General features: G+C 42.7%; 1 protein-coding gene across 16 annotated transcripts in view; it reads right to left on the minus strand.

The window, feature by feature from the left end:
* The window catches only part of LIMCH1 (LIM and calponin homology domains 1), a 332,785-nt gene that overhangs the window by 69,146 nt on the left and 242,335 nt on the right, over positions 1-21,304 (minus strand). For 15 of the 16 annotated variants that reach the window (XM_047856919.1, XM_047856914.1, XM_047856915.1 and 12 more), the window contains one exon: positions 18,603-18,855. In XM_047856919.1, the coding sequence (XP_047712875.1) occupies positions 18,603-18,855 (253 nt within the window). Of the gene's footprint in view, positions 1-2,598; positions 2,860-3,301; positions 3,414-3,522; positions 3,639-5,006; positions 5,337-6,112; positions 6,356-8,855; positions 9,174-17,241; positions 17,509-18,602; positions 18,856-21,304 lie in introns of all 16 variants that reach the window. The other variant, XM_047856909.1, reaches the window with a different exon arrangement.

Genomic DNA, 21,304 nt, shown 5'->3' on the forward strand with positions numbered 1-21,304 from the left:
ATGATGCCACCCAGGCGCCCCACTTGTAGGATATATTTGAATTTAAACTGCTTCTACACAAAATATTTAACAGCATTTCATGGAAATCTCTGTCAACAAATGTAGATTTACACTAAAATGTAAGCTCCATGAGGGCAGGGATTTTTCTTTTTGGGTTCCCTGATGGTGACCAGACCAGGACTTCGACAACTATTTATTGAATACTCTGGAAACTGAAAAGAATAGTGCAGTTCCTAAAGATAATGTTCATTTAGCCCTTTACTCTATACTTATGGGTTTAAGGAATTTCCTCTCAGACTAACTTATTAGTTTTAAGAGGGCATCAATTTAAGCAGAACTGCCTTTGCAGTTAAGGAAAAGATAATTAAGCTTGGGCTGCAAATGGCTTTCTCAGTTGTCCTATGGGAAACCGAAAAGTACAGGTAAGTTAAAAAATCACTAATAAAGAGGTTTTCCTTTTTTTTTTTAAATGCAAAGTAGGTGAGTCAATAGGTACAAAATTGGCCAGACAAATCAGTTGGTATAAGCATCCCACCAAAAAGAAAAAAGAAAAAAAGAAAGAAAGAAAAAGGCAACGAATAAACTTTAATTGTGAGGGTAGGGATATTCAGAAAGATAAAGAGAATATTCTATGCATCTATTGATTGCATGCATGTAACTTTCAGCACTAACAAAGCATTTCAGGATCAATAATTGGCTAGTTATAAACTTCCTTATTGTGAACCGGCATATGCTTCATTTGAAGTGCGAGGGAAGAACGGGTTTCCTGCCCATTTAAAATTATCCCCTAGCACCCAGACCAGTGTTTTACACATAGTGATTACTCGATAAATACTTGTGGAAAAGAAACATGAGTTCCCAAAGCGAATGCTTACTCAGTCACACAACTGTGTCACACAGTTAATCTGACCATATCTCCTTCTGCTCAAACTAGCCATTCATTCTCGTTTGAATAGAAAGAGGACTTTCTCTGAATCACAAATAGGGGGGCAGATAAAAGTGACAGGCAATTCATCAGGCTTCCACAGCTTCCTCCATGCGCTGGGCGGTGGGGGAAGGAAGGGCACTGGCTTTCCGCTCAGCTCAGGCAGAGCTGGGTTTGAATGTTGGAACTGTACTTACAACTGTGCGGATGTGGACCTCGGTTTCCTAACTGCAAGATACAGATGAAAATTCTTCCTCCCAAAGGCTGTGTGAGGACTAAATCAATGGGAAAACACCTGGAAAGTGTCTAGTAGGCGGCCATGGGCTTTGCATCCTTCCTCCCTTTCGCTCTAACTGGCTTTACAGCAGCGCCCATAATCCCCGGCTGCACTGTGTCAGGGCGTCTGGAAAGTGAGTGAGTGTGGTGGACCGGGCAGCCCAGTCAGTCCCTCCGTCACTAACCAGCCCTGACTGGCCTTGACCAACCGGGATCTGCGTGTGATCCACGCCCTCGCTTCCTTCGACGTCACCCTACCTGTGAATTGCCAGAAGGCAAGCTGGAGGGAACAGACACACTTTGACAGGGCCACAAATATTACGAGTATTACCCTTGCTTCCTGAAACCAATGTTTCAAGAAGGCTCTACTCTAGTACTAGTATGATTCAGAGGAATGTAAAGCAGAGGTTAGATCCAGGTTATAAAGATAGCTAGGATATTAACTTAAAAATGTGGATGTTACTTGAGGTTTTCCCTGCTCCCCATCCTACCTTCTGCCGCGCTCCCTTCAAGGTCCTTCGTGAAGCAGAACTCCATCACTTCCTGTTTATAGTGGATCTTTTTTTTTTTTTTTAAGTTTATATGTTTGCTTGAGAGAGACAGAGACAATGCAAGTAGGGGAGGGGCAGAGAGAGAGAATCCCAAGCAAGCTCCATGCTGCCAGCACAGAGCTCAATGCAGGGCTCAAACTCATGAAACCGTGAGATCATGACCTGAGTCAAAACCAAGTCGGACACTTAACGGAGCCATCCAGGCGTCCCTATAGTGGATCATATAATTATGCAAAACACTCCTCACTCCTTTACCCTACACAGGTCTGGCAGACCACACTTTTAACAAAAAGGTATCACTCTTACTAAATAGCAACAGAGGCTTCAACAAATAGGCCTTTAACAATAAACCCCAGATTATTTCTTTACTCTTCCTTTTAAATCAAGTCATGCATGGAATAGAAGAAATCTTACCTCTAGAAAGCACTGAGTGTTTGCTAATGTTGAAATTAAATTAAATTATAAACTGCTAAGTGGTACACATCTTCTTTGGACCTGAAGACCCCCCCCAGGAATCAAAATGAAATTAAGTAGGTCAGAAAGAAGGTCAATTCGTTTACCTGAGGGCTCCTACATGCACTAATAAGAAATAAAAGAGTTACCCATTTAGGTTGCCCACGAGATGAGAGTCAGAAAAAATGTTGAACAGGAAAACTTGCGACTGGATATTTTTTCCATACCTGCTTATATGCAAAAAAAGGAAGAAAAAAAAAAGTCTTGGCAGCCTGGGCCATTTCTGCAAGCAATAGTGGGTAAGTACCATAATGTGTTAATAACATACTCAAAGCATCCATGAAGGCTCAGACTAGAGAAACAAATCACAAAGGCTCAGGATAGTCTTCTGACCTCTTATCTTTCATTGGCGGACCTTTGGCAGATTCCTCCACATCCTGTTGCTTTGCAAATGGAACTGGGAGGAACTGGTTTGCGTTGGATCCAGTGCGTCTAAGAGATGTCCCGGTTCTCCTGACCATCATGTCATCTTTTTGTGAATCATACAACTTTCCTTGGCCTTTCAGTCCCCTGCCACTCCAGGCAGGAGCTGTCATCTTCTCCGAGCTCTCTTCTGTCCCTGAAGCCTTGCATTCAGCGGCTGGGGGACAAGAACTAGGGCAACATTCAGGCCAGCCAGTCAAAGGCCACTTATTGCTAAAGATGTTTTCAGTAGCATTCCTCACTGGCATTAACCCAAAACAGAAGAAGCCAATGTCCATGGAGGCAGCAGCACACATAGCAACTGAGTATTAATACCGTGGACCTCCATCATGCAACTGGTACTTACACAGGAATGGGTTTCCCTTTCCGATTTTCACAATCCCTGAGAATGAAATTTGGCCAGCACCCAACCACATGCAAAGGCTCAAGTCTCTACCCGGAGAGGGCACTGAAAGCAGGACTCTGACCCTGGGATGGGTGCATTCTTTCAAGAGACTTAACTCCACGCCACATCAGTCATCAAGTGCATACTGTGGCTCTAAGCTGTTTTCTGAGAACACAACAGCCACACACAGCAGAGGCAGCACACCCTGGAATGCAGGCAAGCGCTCACAGTGGCTGGCCGCTCTCCTCTGATCTTTCAGCCCTTGGCAGCGTCTCAGAATCCCTTTGAGTGGCTCCTTCTTTCTCCTCTTTGCCATCCTGCGGCAGCTGTTTGCATGTAACTAAAGCCAGAGAGGACGGCTTTACTGCTAGGGAAGAATTCACACCAGAGGCCTTGACCCCCACCTGTCATCCTTCACCTCCTGGGAAGGGAGAGAAAGTCCTCCTCACCTTCCTCTGTTTTTGGGCACTCGCCCAAACTGCAGGCATGCTCCTCCTGGGTCTCCAGCACAGGAGCCAGCCGCGAGACCCTTTTGCAATGGTCATCTACACCAGAATCCACTATTCTGTTGATAATCAAGTAACAGTGGCGGCAAGAGAGAAGAGGAAAAAGAATTAAGAAAGGACACAATGAAAGTTGTTGAGACTGAGAAATTAAGAGAGTTCATTGCTCTCATTCCGGAAGCTGGTTAGTAAGGATGACATACTCAGATGGAGATAATGGAATGTGAACCCCAGCGAGGGCCTGGGACAGGTCAAAAAAAGGCTGGCATGACCCTGGACGATGGGTCCCTCAGTAGTCAAGGACTCAACAATGCATTTCTTACTAATGTCTCATCCCCACCTCCTCCACCCCAGGTCCCTATCAGCCTCTGAAACACCAACTACGTATTTCTGGTCTACTAGGGTTATGTATATCTAGGATATATCTAGGATATATATATCTAGGATATATAGGTTATGTATATCTAGGATAGTCTGCTATCCTCCATGGTGTTGGCTATACTACTGGACCAAAGATACCCCTCTGTATGTCATGGACCATTCACTGTTTCCTTTGGATTGCAAGGCCAAGACATGAGGAAGGTATCTTGAGCATTTCCTGCTGCCACGGATAGCCTTACTTTGCTCCCACCATGCAGGTGGAATGGAGGTTCCCAAGAGAATCCAGACTCCTAAAAACCCGCTATACCTGCTTCCTGGAAGGGAGACCAGCCCCCTGAACTTGAACCCCCAAAAGAGGGCTTGGTAATTCAAAGCTGGAAGGCCTCCAGTGAGGATGAGAACTGGTGGTGGGCCTATGAGGGCTTTACCCAGGTGATCCCTCACAAATGTGGATGGTGATTCAGCCAAGGAAATTCTTCACTCATAGGAACCCCAAGAGAGAAGTCTTTTTCCATTCACGATTTATTATAGTTTTTTTTTTTTTTTTTTAAGTAGCGGAGGGAAGAGACCTTTACTTTCTTTTTGTCTCCTTCTTTGTCCAGATTTGGACTTAACGATATTAATAACTATTTTTTCCTCCTTCCATGGGATAAGAAACAGGGAGGTTTTAGATAAACCTGATTTTTATCCATAGATCTTTAGAAGAAACACTAGGGATATCATTAAAACATTCCATCTAGTTCATTCAATATTTCCAACTAATAAAATAGTGCTTAATGCAGCCCAGGGAAAAAGGGTCATTCGCCAAGATTACTGGCATTCCCAGGCAGTGATTCTGGTGACAACAGAATCAAAATGGACGCCTGCCATTAACGTTCACATACATGCGCCTCCCTAGGGCGACCGGCTAACGTTACTTCTCTGCCAACCAGCAAAAGAGCCTGTTAAAACTACGTGATCTCCGGAGGCTTCTTTAATGTGCTTCAGCAGGCTCTTTAAAAGCAGCAGTGATTCCCATGCAGATCTTGCACATGTATGGCGAGAAATACCTGCAGTCATTTTGCGGATTAAGCGTTCGGTCTTTTTGTAAACTGGACGTGGCCGCTGAGGCGGGGGTGACAGAGTTCATTTCAATCTTGCTGCCGTGACCCATGACTTCTTCTACATCCTCCCTAGGCCCAGCCTTGCCGATGCTGAGTCGCTTCCACTTCTGCTGATCTATCTCTGTCACGGGTCCAAAGTGCACAAACTTTTGCCTGGGGCTGGAAGCTTTCTCATAGGCCCTTGCTCTGCGGCTGGCAAAGTCATCACGAATGGCAGTTTCTGCTTTAATTTCTGGTGAAGGCTCAGGGGCACAGATGTGCTCAACATCTCCATCCCTAGTCAGAACCAGAAATGAGTTCCAAAGATTTCTAAGGCAAGTACAAATGAGTAAAGAGCTCTTTTTCTTAAATACTAGATGTATGAAAAACACTTCTATGGCTACAGCAGAATTGATTTTCCATTAATCAATCAAATGAAGAAATGGTCATTGTCTTGCCTAGGTAATAGTGCTTGAAGCTTCTATGGCTTTCAAAATACCACTTCCAACATCATAAATGATGGCATGAGAAAATCAGAGGTACGATGGGGGCGCCTGGGTGGCTCAGTCGGTTAAGCATCTGACTTCGGCTGAGGTCATGATCTCGCAGTTCGTGAGTTTAAGCCCCATGTCAGGCTCTGTGCTGACAGCTCAGAGCCTGGAGCCTGCTTCAGATTCTGTGTCTCCCTCTCTCTCTGCCCCTCCCCACTCGCGCTCTGTCTCCCTCTCTCTCAAAAATAAATAAAATATTTTTAAAATTTTTTTAAAAAGAAAATCTTAGGTACAATGAAATAACTAAAATTAGCTAAAACTCAAGTCTAAATTGCTTACAGTAAACAAGCCTATCCATATAACCATTCACAGTAGCTGGTTCGATTAAAGAGGATGTTTTCCATCCAGTGGCTCGTAAATTTTAGTATTAGTAACTTTCAACTCACGCAGAATATACTGTGTTTTGAGAGCTTTTGTTTTTCTAGCCCTGAGAATATAAAATGATAGAAGGATAAGCATTTGATTCCTTCAAAGTTCAATAATACTACTGCCAGGGGAAAACCAGGGGAAAAAATGACACACCTTGTCTTTCCTGACACTTTCAGTCTCTCCCACGTCTCCAAGTCAGCCTCTGTTATATTGGAGACTGTGACAAATCTTGGAGCCTCTCGGTGAGGGGCAAGGTGGCCCTGAATTCTCCGCTGAGCCAGGTCATCCTTGTAAAGATCTGGCACCTTCCTCACTCCTTCTTCTGCAGGTTCGCTCTCCTGAGTCCGAGTAACACAGGTCACCATTGACTTCGCTTCTTCTATTTGGCCCTGGTTTCTGTCAATTTTATCCGGACCCCCATATCATTGGAAAAATCAGGTTCAAGGAAGGGGAGCAGACAAAGAGCAATGTCAAGCAAGGAACTTCAGAGGCTAAGGACAGAAGGAAATGATGGAAGCAACTTTCCCTTTCTCAAAAAATATGGAATCAATTGGAGTCTTGATTCCCTTTGCCTATGCTGCCCTCCTGACACTCTAATGAGATGAAGTTTTTCCACCCGATGACAGTCTCAAGTTTAGTTTAGGAAGGGAAGCCAGGGCTTGCTGAAAGACTATTAAGAATGGTAATGAGATTTCGGTTTGAGAGTAATGATGCCCAATTCCCACACTATTCAAGTTACTATAATGAATTCAAGTTTTCTGATTGAATCCCTGAGCCCTTTTGGAATGTCTTTTACAGCACCAGTAAAATGTTAGTAACGAGCTCTGCATGATCCAAATGCTAGGATTAGTTCGGAGATAGCTGGAACGTCATTCACATGTTAAACATCTCAACCGTAAACACACAACTGCCAGAAAGTACATTGAAGTCAATTCAGAACAGAAAGTTTTTATGTTCAAACTCAGCCTCTGGTCCCCGATAGCACCGGTTGGATTTGGGTGATGTAAACCTGAAGAATAAACAGTGTATCCCATTTATCTGGACCTACAGAGCCAATACCCATTTGTCTCTTGTGTTAATAAGTCATCTTTATTGATGTTAACACTGATATTTTCAATTGTTCTTCTAAGAAGTGGATGTCAGGTGGCTAATGCCGACAATGCTGTAATCTACATCGAAGAAGCTGTGACATCCCCGTGCATTAACATTCTATGGCATTAAAGATCAATTTCCAATTAAATACGCCTCTTGAGATAGAAAATCTCAAAAACCTACATAAATAGGACTATTTATTTTTTTAAAAAATATATCATCCAAGCGAGAAAACTGTGAGGTATTCTCTTGTTACCTGGATGACACGGTGTATTTGCAAAGCCTCTGCCAGTAGGATGTTTACTTTTAGTTTGGGAAAGGGAATGAAGGAAGGGCAGAGCCGAGAGCCACGAGGGGCCTTATCTTCTTTCATCCGTTCTTTGATGCTCTCACAAGAGGTCATGGGCCATCCCAGACTCAGAGCTGTGTCCCCAAACACAGAGTCAGGTGACAACAGACAAATGAGGCTGGAAATACCAGCAATTAAAATTGCATGCAGGAGAAAGGAAAAAAGGGAGATACAAAAGCTATTCCTTTTCCTAACTCAAGTTGCTGATCACCATCAATGTGCCTTGGTGCCAGCCCGTTGTCTAGAAGTCCTTTTTTCATGTGCAACAACTGATCCCTCCCACAAGGCCCTCCTAGAATGGTTTGTTACAAGGCATGCCAACAGGAACGGCACAGAGCCAGAGACTCCTGAAGCTATAATGTGTCCTAAAAAAAACCATGCCAGGGCCTCTGTGCTCTAAACCCTGTTCTATATCTGAGGATCTTCCATGCACTTTGTATCTGGTACCTCCCAGAACAACAGCAGCGGCAACAGTAACAACAACAACACTAACAACTCCACTGAGCTCAGTGACTCTGTCCAAAGAACCATTTGAATCGTGTAAAACACAGTTAAGATGTTTATATTCTTCGTTCAACAGAATTTACAAACCTCTTAAACGACAGGCCAAGGGATGGCAATTTGACGATGCAAATCTCTGATTTTGATATAAGGAAAAAATATAAGAATGATCAACTCTGTGGGATGAAATTTAGCAAGGTGACACCTTAAATAAAATCATATCCCTCCAAGGATGAAAATCACCAGCCAAAACCCATTTCGCTACAATTTTCCTTTCCCGAATTAAGAAGATGGGGGAAAAGTTGGGAGAAGAAAACTCACTTAAAAACAATTTCCATAATAGAACAAATGGAAGTATATTACATTTGAGAAGGTTTTTTTTTTTTTTTTTTGTAATAAGAAATCTCCATTATTAAATGCCTAAGTGATCTCACTGGGACGCAGAAAGAGCAAGTCTCATTTTCCCCCTTTCAATATCTAAAAGGAGCTAATCAGAGAGAAGAGCCTACAGACAAGGAATAACAGTGTTTTCAGCTTCCTGTTAATGGACTGGAGCAGCCGTGAGAGGTGGCTGTCACTGAGAGCCAATGGCACATGTCTGCTTGTGCCAATAACACCAATCATATGTGGTGATGTGTCCACTGGAACTCAAAGTTTATTTGGTAAATTCAGCTCTAGTTTGGACATGGCCATTCTACTTTCTGCCACTGCTTTTAGGGAGATTGGATCTTTGGAGTTCCACTTCAAAATCAACCATTACCAATTCCTTGTCATCGAGGCAGGAAAGAAAGGAATGGGGGGCTATGGCACAAGTCACCTTCACTTAATTATGCTCTGTCTCTCTCTCTCTCTCCCCACTCCCTTCTCTCTCTCTCTCCCTCCCTCTCTCTCTCTCTCTCTCTCTCTCTCACACACACACACACACACACACACACACACACACACAGTGCACACCTTTTATATTCTAGACTTTTCTTTTCTGAAATTCCCTTTGAGAGTTGTTTGCTGCTATCTGACTTCTCTGCCTCTTTTTTTCGGTAAGGCCCTTTCCGGTAAGGCCCATAGAGGAGCTGGTTCAATGGCACCGGTGGCTTTGTCTGGTTCATCCTCACTCTCCTTGCAGCAAAATCGTCTTTCTCAAGATCAGGCCGTCGACACACAACTTCATCTTCTGACTGCGGATCTTTGCCACATTCGTGGGTCAGGAAAGGGTTTTCTTTGCGAAGGATAATGTCGTGAACGGCTTCTTTCTCATTACTTAATTGCTTGTGGCTGCCAGAGCAAAATTAAATAGAACTCTACACGTGATCAGACCGAATGTTTTTTTTTTTAAATCCCCATCTCCAGACACACAGCTGTGTTGTTAGTGAAAGGTCTTCTCAACATCATTAGTGTAGGTGACATCTGTTTACTATTTTAGTCCAGAGTTGTAGCATAGTTAGGGTGGGTTTTAAAACCTTGAATTTAGCCAGCTACTAGCAAGACTAAAAATTCATGTAATTGACAGGGCCCCATCAGCATCAGCAATGCAGGACCCTAAATGGCTCTGAGCGCGACCCTCCAAACTCTTTTCATAAAACCGGGAAGAATGAAAGCTTTTAGCTGTTTTGTTTTGTTTTGTTTTGTTTTGTTTTGTTTTCCTTTAGCACATGAGCAACACACCCAACAGGTACTCAATTTGTTTTTGAGTGATAGGGCAAAAATTTGAGGCACCAAGAAACTGAGCTGGGGGAAAGCTAATGTATGCAGCTGGGGGAACAGCAAACCTAGTATATGTGCCAGATTGCAAAGTGTGAGGAAGGTCTTTCTGCAGAGCTGAGCTAACCTGAAACATCTGGAATAGTTTATGGCCATTCACAGGATAGACCCGAGGCATAAGTGCTTGTTTGGCCCTGACCCCTCCCGTGAGCAGCTCTGTCTTCTATCTTCTACCCCAGTGACTGTCCACCTCTCAGCTTTTCTTCATCGTGTGCTAAATGTCAAGTAAATTGTCGTAAAACATTTTGCCAAAATGGCTAAAAAATTACTACTTTGCACCATTTCCATTTTCAAAGAGATGTTGAAGGCCCCAAGTTTTAAACCCCTGAATGCAATTTAATGGTGGAATATCAGGACTTTTCACTTAGTTTAGTTTAGTTTTAGTTTTAGTTTTTGTTGGAGGCGTGTGGGATAGGAGTAGGGTCAAATGTGTCCATCTGGTATTCACACAAACTCCTCGCCCCCTACTCAGAAGATCAGCCTTGCTTCTAAGTAATTATTATCGTAAGTAATAATAAAACGTTAAAACATTTTTTGTCATTTATTTTCTTCTTCCCATGTCATAAAATATCTTGATATCTAAAGAAAGCTCACCTACTTTGTATCCAATTTCTAAGAGAGGATTAAAAGTAAATTCTTCATCCTCAAAGGACAACTCATCTCAGAAACGAAGAAGGAATTGAACTAGCCTAACTAGGTGTAGAGTGAACAATGAAATTGTGTTCCCTGGTCGATCTGGTAGCCCATGTTAGCTGCTCGGCCCCATACTGCTCCTGCAGGGGCATCATCTTAAGACTACAGTAGGCCCTCACTCCATCTGACGTTTGGAAAATCAAATCACTAATCACCAATCACGTTCAGAAGATTCCTTCTTCTCACTGCTGACATTGTTCTCAATAAAAATTTAAAACACAGAATTTGGAAGTGGTTGGTGGTGCTTTGCTCCCTGAATAAATTTATTTCTTAAAATATGAAATCCTGCCTTTGAGGTGCACACCTAACCCCTCAGTGTTCTGCCTGGCCAACCCTGAATGGTGCTTTCCTGCCTCCTTAGCCAATGTATCTGGCAAGAACCAACTGATGTTGGTTGACTATGGCCATAAAGAATAGCCAATGGAAATCATAGGCCATTGAATTAATCTCTCCAAAAATGCACTATTTAAAAAGAACACGGATGCTTGGTTGGCTCAGTTGGTTGAGCATCTAGCTCTTGATTTTGGCTTAGGTCATGATCCCAAGGTCATGGGATTGAGCCCCATGTCAGGCTCTGCACTGAGCTGGAACCTGCTTAAAATGGTCTCTCTCTCCCCTTCTGCCCCTCCCCACCTCTCAAATAAATAAATAAATAAATAAATAAATAAATAAATAGCACAACGGTGATGATAAAGACAGTGGCTAACAATTATTGAGCACCCAATATGGGCTAGAATTCCTTCTAAGTGTTAATTCATTTAAACCCAATACTAACCCTGCAACCGTGGTGTTATTAGCATCACTCATTTTAAGAGAGCGGAAACCAGGTTTCAGGTTAAGAAATTTGCCCAACGTCAACGTGCCAGTGGTGAAATTAAAATTTAAACTCAGGCAGTCTGGCTCTGAGGTTCTGTTTGTAACCACTGTACCATGTGTTTCGCAAAGGACCAGGCCATGAACAGTACTGAAAGCAGAACATCATATTACAAAAAAAAAAAGGCACTACCATGACTATGAAGTAGGAGAAAGAGCAGTATTTTGGTTACCAAATCAAGGGATCCTGTGTGCTGTGCTTAGACTGGAGTTGTGATTTGCACTGCTGGTCACAGACCCCTATGTTCTTCCGGGATTACTGGTAGCAGAATGCTAACTAATCATACCTTACAATGCTTGCACAGCACTTTACAGTTTACAAAGCACTTTCACATTCATTATCTCATTTCAGCTGATCTGACTCCAAGTTAGAGGGGAGCAGGCCCCTAGTTGAACCTCTTAAGTCCAAAAGCAGCACTCTATTCAGTTTTTGAGCAGCGGTGGTCATGGGTTACAATCTCCCCCAACTCAGGCAGAATTCTATAGAATAAAACATACGCATTTATGCAAATGACCATGCCAATTTGTGATGCCAATTGAGCAGGGAGAATCTGGTGTTCTCAGCATCACATGAGCCCAAGCCAGGCCTCAAACTCCCTGGGGTGTTTCTTTTTAGGCTAAATGCCCAGTGTGGCAAGACTTGTTTCAAATGATCTCAATTTAGATGTGTGGACTTAAAAAAAAAAAAAAGAGGGTGAAGAAAGCTTTCTGTATCATTGGCCACTGAAAGCCACTCCCTGCCCACTTGAAAAAAAACGGTCATAATGAATGATTTTCTGCTACGTGCTTGAATCCTGTAAATTCAGAGTTTCAAGGAAGACTCAGAGAAAGAGGAAAAAAAATAATGACACAAAATCTGGACTAGTGAGGCTGGTCATGTGGTAATAAATAATATGTATAAGGCAGATACGTAGGATTGTGTTCATAGGTGTCTAGTCACTAAAATTTTTAAATAACCTTTTATAATGTGCTTTTCTTTTTCCCTTGAAGGACCTTAAGGGCAGTCTACTGGAAAGTTTCAGTATGTTCTCCTTCAGTTCTCAATAATTATAACTCTCTGAGCAGCTAGTCTATTCCAGATACACATGACAGACCTGTAAGACAGGACTTACCATGCCTACTTTGCAGAGGAGAATACTGAGGCTTCCAGCCCCAGTCATCTGAATTTAGATAAATAGAGCAAATTTAAGGGGCAGACTCGGGCTATCTGGCTCGATATTCATGGGGGAGATCTGACGTTTTTATTTTTTCCAAGTCATTCATAGATGAGTCACTTTGGGAAGAAGGGCTACTCTGTGGGCACAGCTCACCGCTTCGCTGAGAAGGAATACAGTGCAGTGCGATGCAAGGAATGCCAAGCCCCGCCTCCAACCTGGCAACCCTGTCCAGCCTCCTCTGGAACAAGGAAGGCTATCTCTGTAGGAGAGAATATGGGCTCGAACGAAGCAGGTGAGGGGAATGAAAAGGCTGTTTTCTCGAAGTTCTATATTTCAAAGTGAACGAGATAATGATTTCAAATAAGGAAGAACTGGCATTCTCTTTCACCCCTTTTCACTTGGTAACACTCAAGCAACCAGCTCAGACTGGCAGCCAGTTTGTCTCCTATTGAAAGAAACTGGGCTCTCCAGAAGTGCCTGTTAGGTCTCCTGAGAATGCCAGGGGCAACACCAGAAACCTCCCCGCTCAGCCGGTGCCCAAACAGTGCTGCCGCATCCAGAGTCACGGAGGCTCACGCGAGCTCTGTGTGTATCTGGTCCCCGATCCCCAAGGATCGGTTCAGCAACAATCAGTGACACAGGTGTCTGGGGGGCAGGGTGTAGAGGACTACGTGTCTGGCACTCAGCTGCACCCACCCTTCCTCTAAAGTTTTTGAAAATGTCTATTGTTCCTTGGAGGCCTTTTTCCCCCCCTCTGTAATTAATTACTATGTGGTCGAGAAGATCCACAGACCAGCAGGAAAGACTGACTGCTGAAACATATGAAAACAATTAGAAAAGAAGCACAATCACGTGAAACCTATAATTCAGTCCAAAAAAATAAAAGAAGTTTACTTCTCCAATGGGAAACACCAAGTAAGAGAACTCAAATCTCCATGGCATTTTAATTCAGGGGAAGTGAATCTTGGTTCCTATTTTATCCTCTTAAAAACAGAAATCTTGGCTATTTTTGGCAGAGTCTCAGATTTGGGGGGTAATTAAGCTCACTTAATCATAAACTAAAACAGAAGAAAAAATAGTCTATATACTTTTTACTTCAATGGTGACTCTAAGAAATATTAAACTCCACACATTTATTAAGAAGTCCTACTCTATCCCTCGATGCTAAGATACCTCCTAATATATGTTTTGACAGGAAGCTTGGGATTTCTAGGCTTCTAAACTCATGTGAAAATGGAATAACATGCACTTTTGCTCTTTCTTATATACTGTATTAGAAATAATACAAGGAGGCGTTTGACAAGACTTGGGGGGAAAAAAAAACAAGAAAACAGTCTACAAAATTAAAGCCTTGTTCTTTGTCTGTGTGCCTCCGTCCCTCACCTATGACTTTATATTATTACCCATCTCTACAAATGCAGACTTTCCAGGCTACAAAAGGGGCCACAGGACTTATATTGGGCCTCTTGCTGGGTTCAAAGATGTGGTGGCCAGAATCCATCTGATGGCAAAGACAGGAGACGGAGGTTAAATGTTTTAAGAGACATCGGCATATTTACATATTTTATATTCTTATTTTCCAGATGCCAAGAAGCCTTTTCATCTTCGTGATACGTGCTTCATTCCAGTTAAGCTACTTTCTGCCACATTAAAAGCAGGATTCCAAATGTGGATAAACTTATAATGGCTCTCAACTCTGCTGAAGGCTGCAATAAGTAAGTGACAGAGTCACAGACAGGCCAGGCTAGTGCCGTGGTATGTATAAAACGTTTATGAGAGAGCTAGCAGCTGAACAGTCTGCCAACAAATGAATTCTGGGTGTCTGGAGTAGCTGTGTCACACTGTTTTTGGGGACATTCTCTGGGAATATGCATAATTTTCCGGAACCCACTTTTAGGTGTTAAGTCAGAGGATCCGAGGTGTGGCCATATTAATGGACCTGTGAATTTTTGCTTAACAGAGCTAACTTGGACAAAACATGTAAAAAATTAAGCCAGGTAACAGGAAACGTGGTTGGCAGCAAAAATTAGCACATAAGTGTAATATTCATCCATCAGACTTACGTTTGTAAACTAACCATGATTCTAGGTTTGTGCACAGAATGGGAACCGTCATAAAAGATGTCAGTATTTCATTACAAAATAAACCTCGCAGTTACGGAAGTGGCCCAATCTCTTCTTTTCTCTACATCACCATGATTCCTGGGTGTCCTGAGTTAGCTCAATGTAGCTCCCCACTCATCTCTTGTGGCTCTTTTGGATACTCTAAAAATGATGTAGAGGTTCCTTGAAAAATTAAAAATACAACTACCTTGGGGCGCCTGGGTGGCTCAGTTGGGTAAGTGTCTGACTCTTGATTTTGGCTCAGGTAATTATCTTATGATTTGTGAGTTTAAGCCCTGAGTCGGGCTCCATGCTGACAGTGCAGAGCCCGGTTGGGATTCTCTCTCTCCCTCTCTCTCTCTGCCCCTCCCCCACTTGCATGCATGTTCTTTCTCTAAATAAATAAATAAATAAATAAATAAATAAATAAATAACAGAACCACTACAAGATCCAGTGGCCCCACTTTTGGCTATTTATCCAAAAGAATTGAAATCAGGATCCTGAAGAGATAGCAGCACTCCCATGTTCATTGCCCCACTATTCACAATAGTCAAGATGTGGAAACAATGCAAATGTCCACTAATGGATGAATGGATAAAAACACGTGATATTTACATATAATGGAATATCATTCGGCCTTTAAAAAGGAGAGAATTCTGCAATATATGAGAATATGGATGAACCTTGAGGACATTAGGCTAAGCGAAATAAGCTAGTCACAGAAGGAAAAAAACTGCATGATTCCACTTACATGAAACATCTAAGAATCAAATACATAGTATCAAAGAGTCAAATGGTGGTTGCCAGGGGCTGGGGGAGGGGGAAATGGGGAGTCGCTAATCAATGGGCATAAAGTTTCAGTTAGGCAGGATGAGTAAATTCTAGAGATACTAGTGTATAACATTGCGCCTACAGTTAACAAAACTATATTGTACAGTTAGATTTGTTCAGAGGGGAGATCTCATGCTAAGTCTTCTTACCACAATAACCTGAAATTCTTTTAAATGAAAAAAAAATGGCAAAGGATATGAGACAATTTATGGAAGAAGAAACCCGAGTAGCCAATATACCTAACATTCAACTAGATTGGTAATTATAGACAAAATCCATTTTTAAAAGTGAGATTTGTTTTAACCAGGCAGAGTAGTAATTTTTGACAATGATAATAAAATAGAAAAAAATAAAGATCATGGCATCTTTGGTAAATTTTAGCTTAAAGACATCACAGGTGTGATAAAAATGAAGGAATGTATGTCAAGGATATCAAGATTTTTTTTTTTTTTTTGTAAATTCATACTCTTACCTATACTCCTACTCCCACTGGGCCCTAGGTTTGAAGACAGAAGCAGGAAGTCAGAAAATGATACATGGTAAGGGGATACTCTTCATTTTTGTATTCTCAATATCTAGTTTGTTCTCTGATATAAATAGATGCTCAAATGTTGAAAAAATATGTATCTGACAAGGTCTTTGTTCCAAAATGTATAGGATATCTGGATTTGATTTTGTTTTTTAAGATTCTACGACATTACTTTTCCTGATTTCAGAAACCCAGAGAGCTCCTTGTAATGCAAACACAATTTTAGGGTAGAGTTTTCGAGAAGCCCATATATGTTTAGGACAGATACACTTATCTGTGGGATACCACAGACAGGGAAGACGTATATCCTTGGTTTTTTATCAATACAAAGCTACTCTTAGGATTAAATTTGTGTAAGTCAATGCTGGAACTTTCAGTTTGAGAACGAGACCACGTGGCACTAACTACAATTAGAATTGTACAGAGACATGGCAAATGTTCTGTTAAATGTATGAGAGGCAGATGTGGCACTGTAGTCAGAACACCTGAGTCTGGCCACCAGATCAACGGTAACTGGCTCTCAGACCAGCAAGTCACTTACTATCACTGATCCTCAGTTTACTCTTCTTGAAAATGGGTATGTCACCTACCTCTTCTGATTAAATGGAACAGCAAGTGGCAAAGGAATTTCAATTGTCACATTGTTATGAATTTTAATTTGTCAACTAGATTTTGGTCTCATTGTAATTTGTTAGGATCTTTGTGGTTACTATATGAGAAAAATTAACCAGCTTCTCAAAACACTACGTAAAACTGTAGAACTATCGTTTTCTGTGACTTCGGCTGCTGAAGGTTTTCATCACACATGTAATATGAAGTCATCAGGGCTGTATACTGGTGCCTTTGTTACGATTAAGAGAAGGAATTACTCCATTCTTTGTTTTTGAAATCAACAGGCTTCAGAAAGGGAGTCAAATAAGCACAAATCTTACTACTCCCTTGGGACAAAGCAAGTGAAGTAGATTTTTGTAAGCCAACTACTCTTTCTAAAGAGATGGCTCCCCATTTCAAAGGAACCATTTTCCAGTGATGTGTAAAGTAAGATAAGAGCCATTTAGGAGTAGCGTGAAAATTAACAAGCCGCAAACAACTGAACAAGAAGATGTTATTGCTGGGTAAATCCTGCCCCCACAAGTGACTGACCACGAGACTAGGACAAGGTCTCATCAAGCAGCAAGAAGCTCATTCCTCTCCTCTATTGAAAACAACCAAGTTCTTGGCAGAGGCATGCCCTGAGGTGAAGACTAGCAGCTATTTCTATTTGCTCCCGTAGGGAAGAGAGCTGCAAAGGGAAAAGCGGGAAGTGGGAAACAAGACGGAAACTCCAAGCCAGACAGATTCCAACCCCAGGCATGCACAGAGCCAGCCAGGCCAGGCTTCGGCCTGCACAGCTAACCTGGCAAAGCGCTGTGCTGCCGGCATGACCTTGATTCCAGCTTGCTCTAGCCTCCTGCGCTTTTGCATTTCAACAGCATCTTTGTCTTCCGACTTGGGAGCTGGTGTCATCACAGACCCCTCGTGGGGAGGCTGCTCCTTGCCACCGCCAGTGGGTAACTCTAAACCACCATCAGAAGGCTTCCCACTAGGATCCATTTGGCCGACTGGGTCCTCTTCACAGGGAGACCCCACTTCACTTCCCTCTTCCTCTATTGTCTCAGGATAGCTAGTGAGTTGGACAATATGGTTTACCAAACTAACAGCCTGGGCTGGGGAGCAGACCATATGTCCTCTCCTGGTCATTCTGACATTACTTTTCATTAAAAAGAAAAAAAAAGTCACGGCATGCAACATGGTCCTGGTGATGTGAAGAAAGTGAACTGCCGCCATTAATTTGTTAATAAGTCCAATGCGTCATAATCTCAACATTATTAAGAGTTATTTCAATACTGGTATTGAAAGGCAAAAAAAAAAAAAAAAACACCCTTTCTGCCGGAAAGAGAAAATTCACATTTTATCCAATAATTAAAACTTTTAATAAAATGTTTACTCAGTGGAAATTGTGGGTAATACAGGTGGATTATGGGAAATAACCATGCAATGATCGGGATGGTCTTCCTCAAAGGAGTAGACTAGACTCTAGGTTTCTTGTATTGGACTATAAGGTTCTTGAAGGCAGAGACTCTATTTTATTGATTACTGAGTCCCCAGTGCCTGAAAGGCAGCACCTGGCATATATTAGATGCTCAATAAATACTTGCTGAACAAAGAGAAAAACATAAGCAGAGTGTAGGGGAAATCACCGCTACTTCTCAGAAGAGATGAGTGGTTCAATGTACCGCCCGTTTGTTGAGTTTCTACATGTGATTCTGAAACACGTTCCACGCATTCCTTACCTACTTGAGCTTGTATCCAGACAACCATGTATCTAGATTTAAGAAAAAGCCTTTTTTTGCACGAAGACCAGGCTTTCTGCATCTAATTTAACAAGAGTGGGAGGTGGGCAGTCTCCACGGAAGGGCATGGATGACAGACTCACACTCAACGTCTGTCAACAGAACTGGTTTCAAAAATCTGCTCTTCAGACAAGGATTTGTCGAATACCTACTGTGTGCCAGGCACTGGCCCAGGTGCCTTCACGAAGCTTATACTCGATCATGGCAATCTCTCTCCAAAGAAAGGTCTGTCCTGCCCGCCTCCCTTTGTAGTCTTACATCAGAGCTCTGAAAGGGTCATTTGAGCTCGTTTGTGCGTGGGAGCTGTGGTTCCCTCACTGCTAGGGCTCAAGCCAGGATGGGAGCGGCGTGGCTCGGGCCTTACCTGAAGGGCCTGTCCCCACCCAGGGGCGAGGTGGCGGTACTCCAGCTCTTCCGGTATTCCTCTCGCTCTGCCTTCTTCTTTCGCAGAGGAGCGGGGACGTAGGCCGTCTGATTGCTTTTGTTCGGGAGGTACTGGTTAAAAGGCACTGCTGATTTCGGCTCACCGTGGGAAGTCCGCCTCGCGGACATGTCATCCTTCTTCACATCCGGCAGCTTCCGATGCGGCAAGTCGGATTCAGAGTCACTTCCTCTCCCTGCGGAAGAGAAGACAGGCGCTGAGAAGGCGTGCTGGGCTCGCAGAAAAGTTCCCAGCGGCAAGCGTGGAGTATTAGGGATGCGGTTAGATCGCTGGGTTCTGGGGACTCCGTCCTTCAATTATTCACTTAACAAATCTAAAGTATCTGTCTAAATTAGCCTATTCTGGGAAAAGCTCTGAACTCAAATGGGGGGGGGGATCAAACTGGAAAAATAGAGATAAACCTAATGGTATCTGAGAATCATGATTCACAACACATTTGCAGCGGAACTAGAGCCTGCTAGGATTCTGCAAAATGTCTTTTCTCAAAAGAAAAGCCATAAATTAACCAATGGAGTTTTTACTGAACACCTGTTGTTGCACGTCTTGCACCGTGGGAGACAGTCCCACAAATAAGAATTATAAAGGACTCTGTTTATAAAGGAAATGTCATAAAACGGACATTTTGTCTTTGAGGTACCTTTAGCCAATCTATGAAACACCTGGAGGGTATTAGTGATAATCAAAGAGCAAAGACATACACGAACAATAGGAATTCAGAAAAGTGGCAGATTGAGATGACACCAAGGTCTGCCTTCCAGGAAGTGGTCTGAGTTATAATAAATGCATATTCCTCTAGAGCAGAGCCCTTTCTGGTACCCATAGCTGGCGGCAGTCTTTTCTTCCTGTGAAGCCCATGGCCCAATCTAGTCTTTTCTTTGGGCATGTTACACTTTTGACCTGCTATTTCGAGAACAAGGGCTTTACATCATTCACAGCACTTATCACAGCGTCTTTGCACCCAAGTGGGCATCCTCAGAAGACCTGATGAATAAACAAACTGGTTTGGGTTAAAGACTGTTTCCGACAACACAAAAGAATTCAACGTTGCCTAATCGGTTTTCTGGGGGCAAGAGCCCAATAATTTTATTGTATCCTTGTGTTCCTGAGTCTCAGTCTCACTAGATGGGTAAGACCTGACAGAGTGATGCTGTCGTTGAAACAAACACTACCCTTACAGGTAGCTGCCGTGTGAAAGTTCGTTGGGAACTCTTAATCAAGGGCAGCATCGTGAATAGGTTATTCAGCTCCGCTGAGAGCAAATAACATTTACTTTTTTTACATTTGTGAAGAGCCTTCAACTGAGTCAAGAGATGTGGCAGGATGCAGGGTCACTGGCCAGACCCACTTTGTTTTCAGCTCTGCCACTCCCTAGCTCTGAGACTCTGCCGTTATGACATCACCTCTTGAAGCCTCTGTTTCCCCAATCTGCAAAGTGAGGATGATAATGCCACCTACTTCAGAGGGCTTTGGGGGGGGTGGGGGGGGTGGGGTGCGGATCAGGTACTTGTAAACTGTTGGTAGAGTATTTGGTACAGAGTCAGTGCTTGATGAGTGTTGGCCGCTCTTTCTGTCCTAAGAGTTCGGATCTGTCACTAATGAGCTGCGGGCTCCTAGGCTGGTTCTAACGCTTGCTTGTCCTTCTCTGTAAAAATAGGAATGAAATGATTTGCCCTGGAGATTAAATGATTTCATGGCTTTTAAAAGACTTTAAAAGTTAAAAGCATTGACCATAAACAAGTTGTTCATTGTTGCAGATGAAATAAATATGCAGTTTATGAATTATTCATGTAACTTGGTTTTTCAGCCTCCCTTCTGGATGGAGTTTTGACCATTTCAGTACTTGCTGGTTTTTGATTCATAACAGCACCTCCCCACCCAAGTCTTCCATCAAGTATATCTGTCTGTCTCAGTAACATTTAGAGGCCCCTGTGAAATGCTTTATGAACAAACACTAACACTACCTTGCCTTGCCAAACTCTTGGACTTGTTTCCTGCTTTGACATTATCCCCATTTTATAGAGGTGGAAACAGAGGCTCAGAAAGGCAGATAGAGCCCCTTTCCTGTGGCTGGTAAGTAATAGCTCAGGACTCCCAATTTCCATTCGCTAGATTCCAGCCCAAAGTCCCTTCCTCTGTGAGCCACGTCTCTTGGAGAAATGTCCTTTGCTTAAAGCATCCTGACTAGAGGTAGCGCTGTACTTTGTTGAACAAATAAATGAAAGAAAATGATTCTTAGATCAACTATGAAGGCTTAGTAATAAATTGGAGCTGTCTCAGTTTTCTCACTTCTAAAATCCTATAATCTACAAACCTTATTTGTGTCCAGTATCTATAAAAACGTATTATATGTAACAATCTTAGTGAAAGCCTGACATCGGTTGCTTAATACATATACAGATCACCCTTTTCCTTCCCACAATTACCCTCCAATAAATGTCTTCAACAGACAGTTCAAGGAAAGTTAATGTGCAGATGCCCTGAGGCAGAGTGACCCAGTTGAAAGAAGTGTAGTTTTCTGGACAAGGGTCTAATTTCTCTGCAAAACGTAAACCCTCTGTCCCTCAGGGTCCTCACTGGGAACATGGAGATGGTAACACAGCTCTCACAGTGGCTGTGAGGATTAA

This window comes from Prionailurus viverrinus, chromosome B1 (assembly GCF_022837055.1).
Source record: "Prionailurus viverrinus isolate Anna chromosome B1, UM_Priviv_1.0, whole genome shotgun sequence".
Classification (NCBI taxonomy): Eukaryota; Metazoa; Chordata; class Mammalia; order Carnivora; family Felidae; genus Prionailurus; species Prionailurus viverrinus.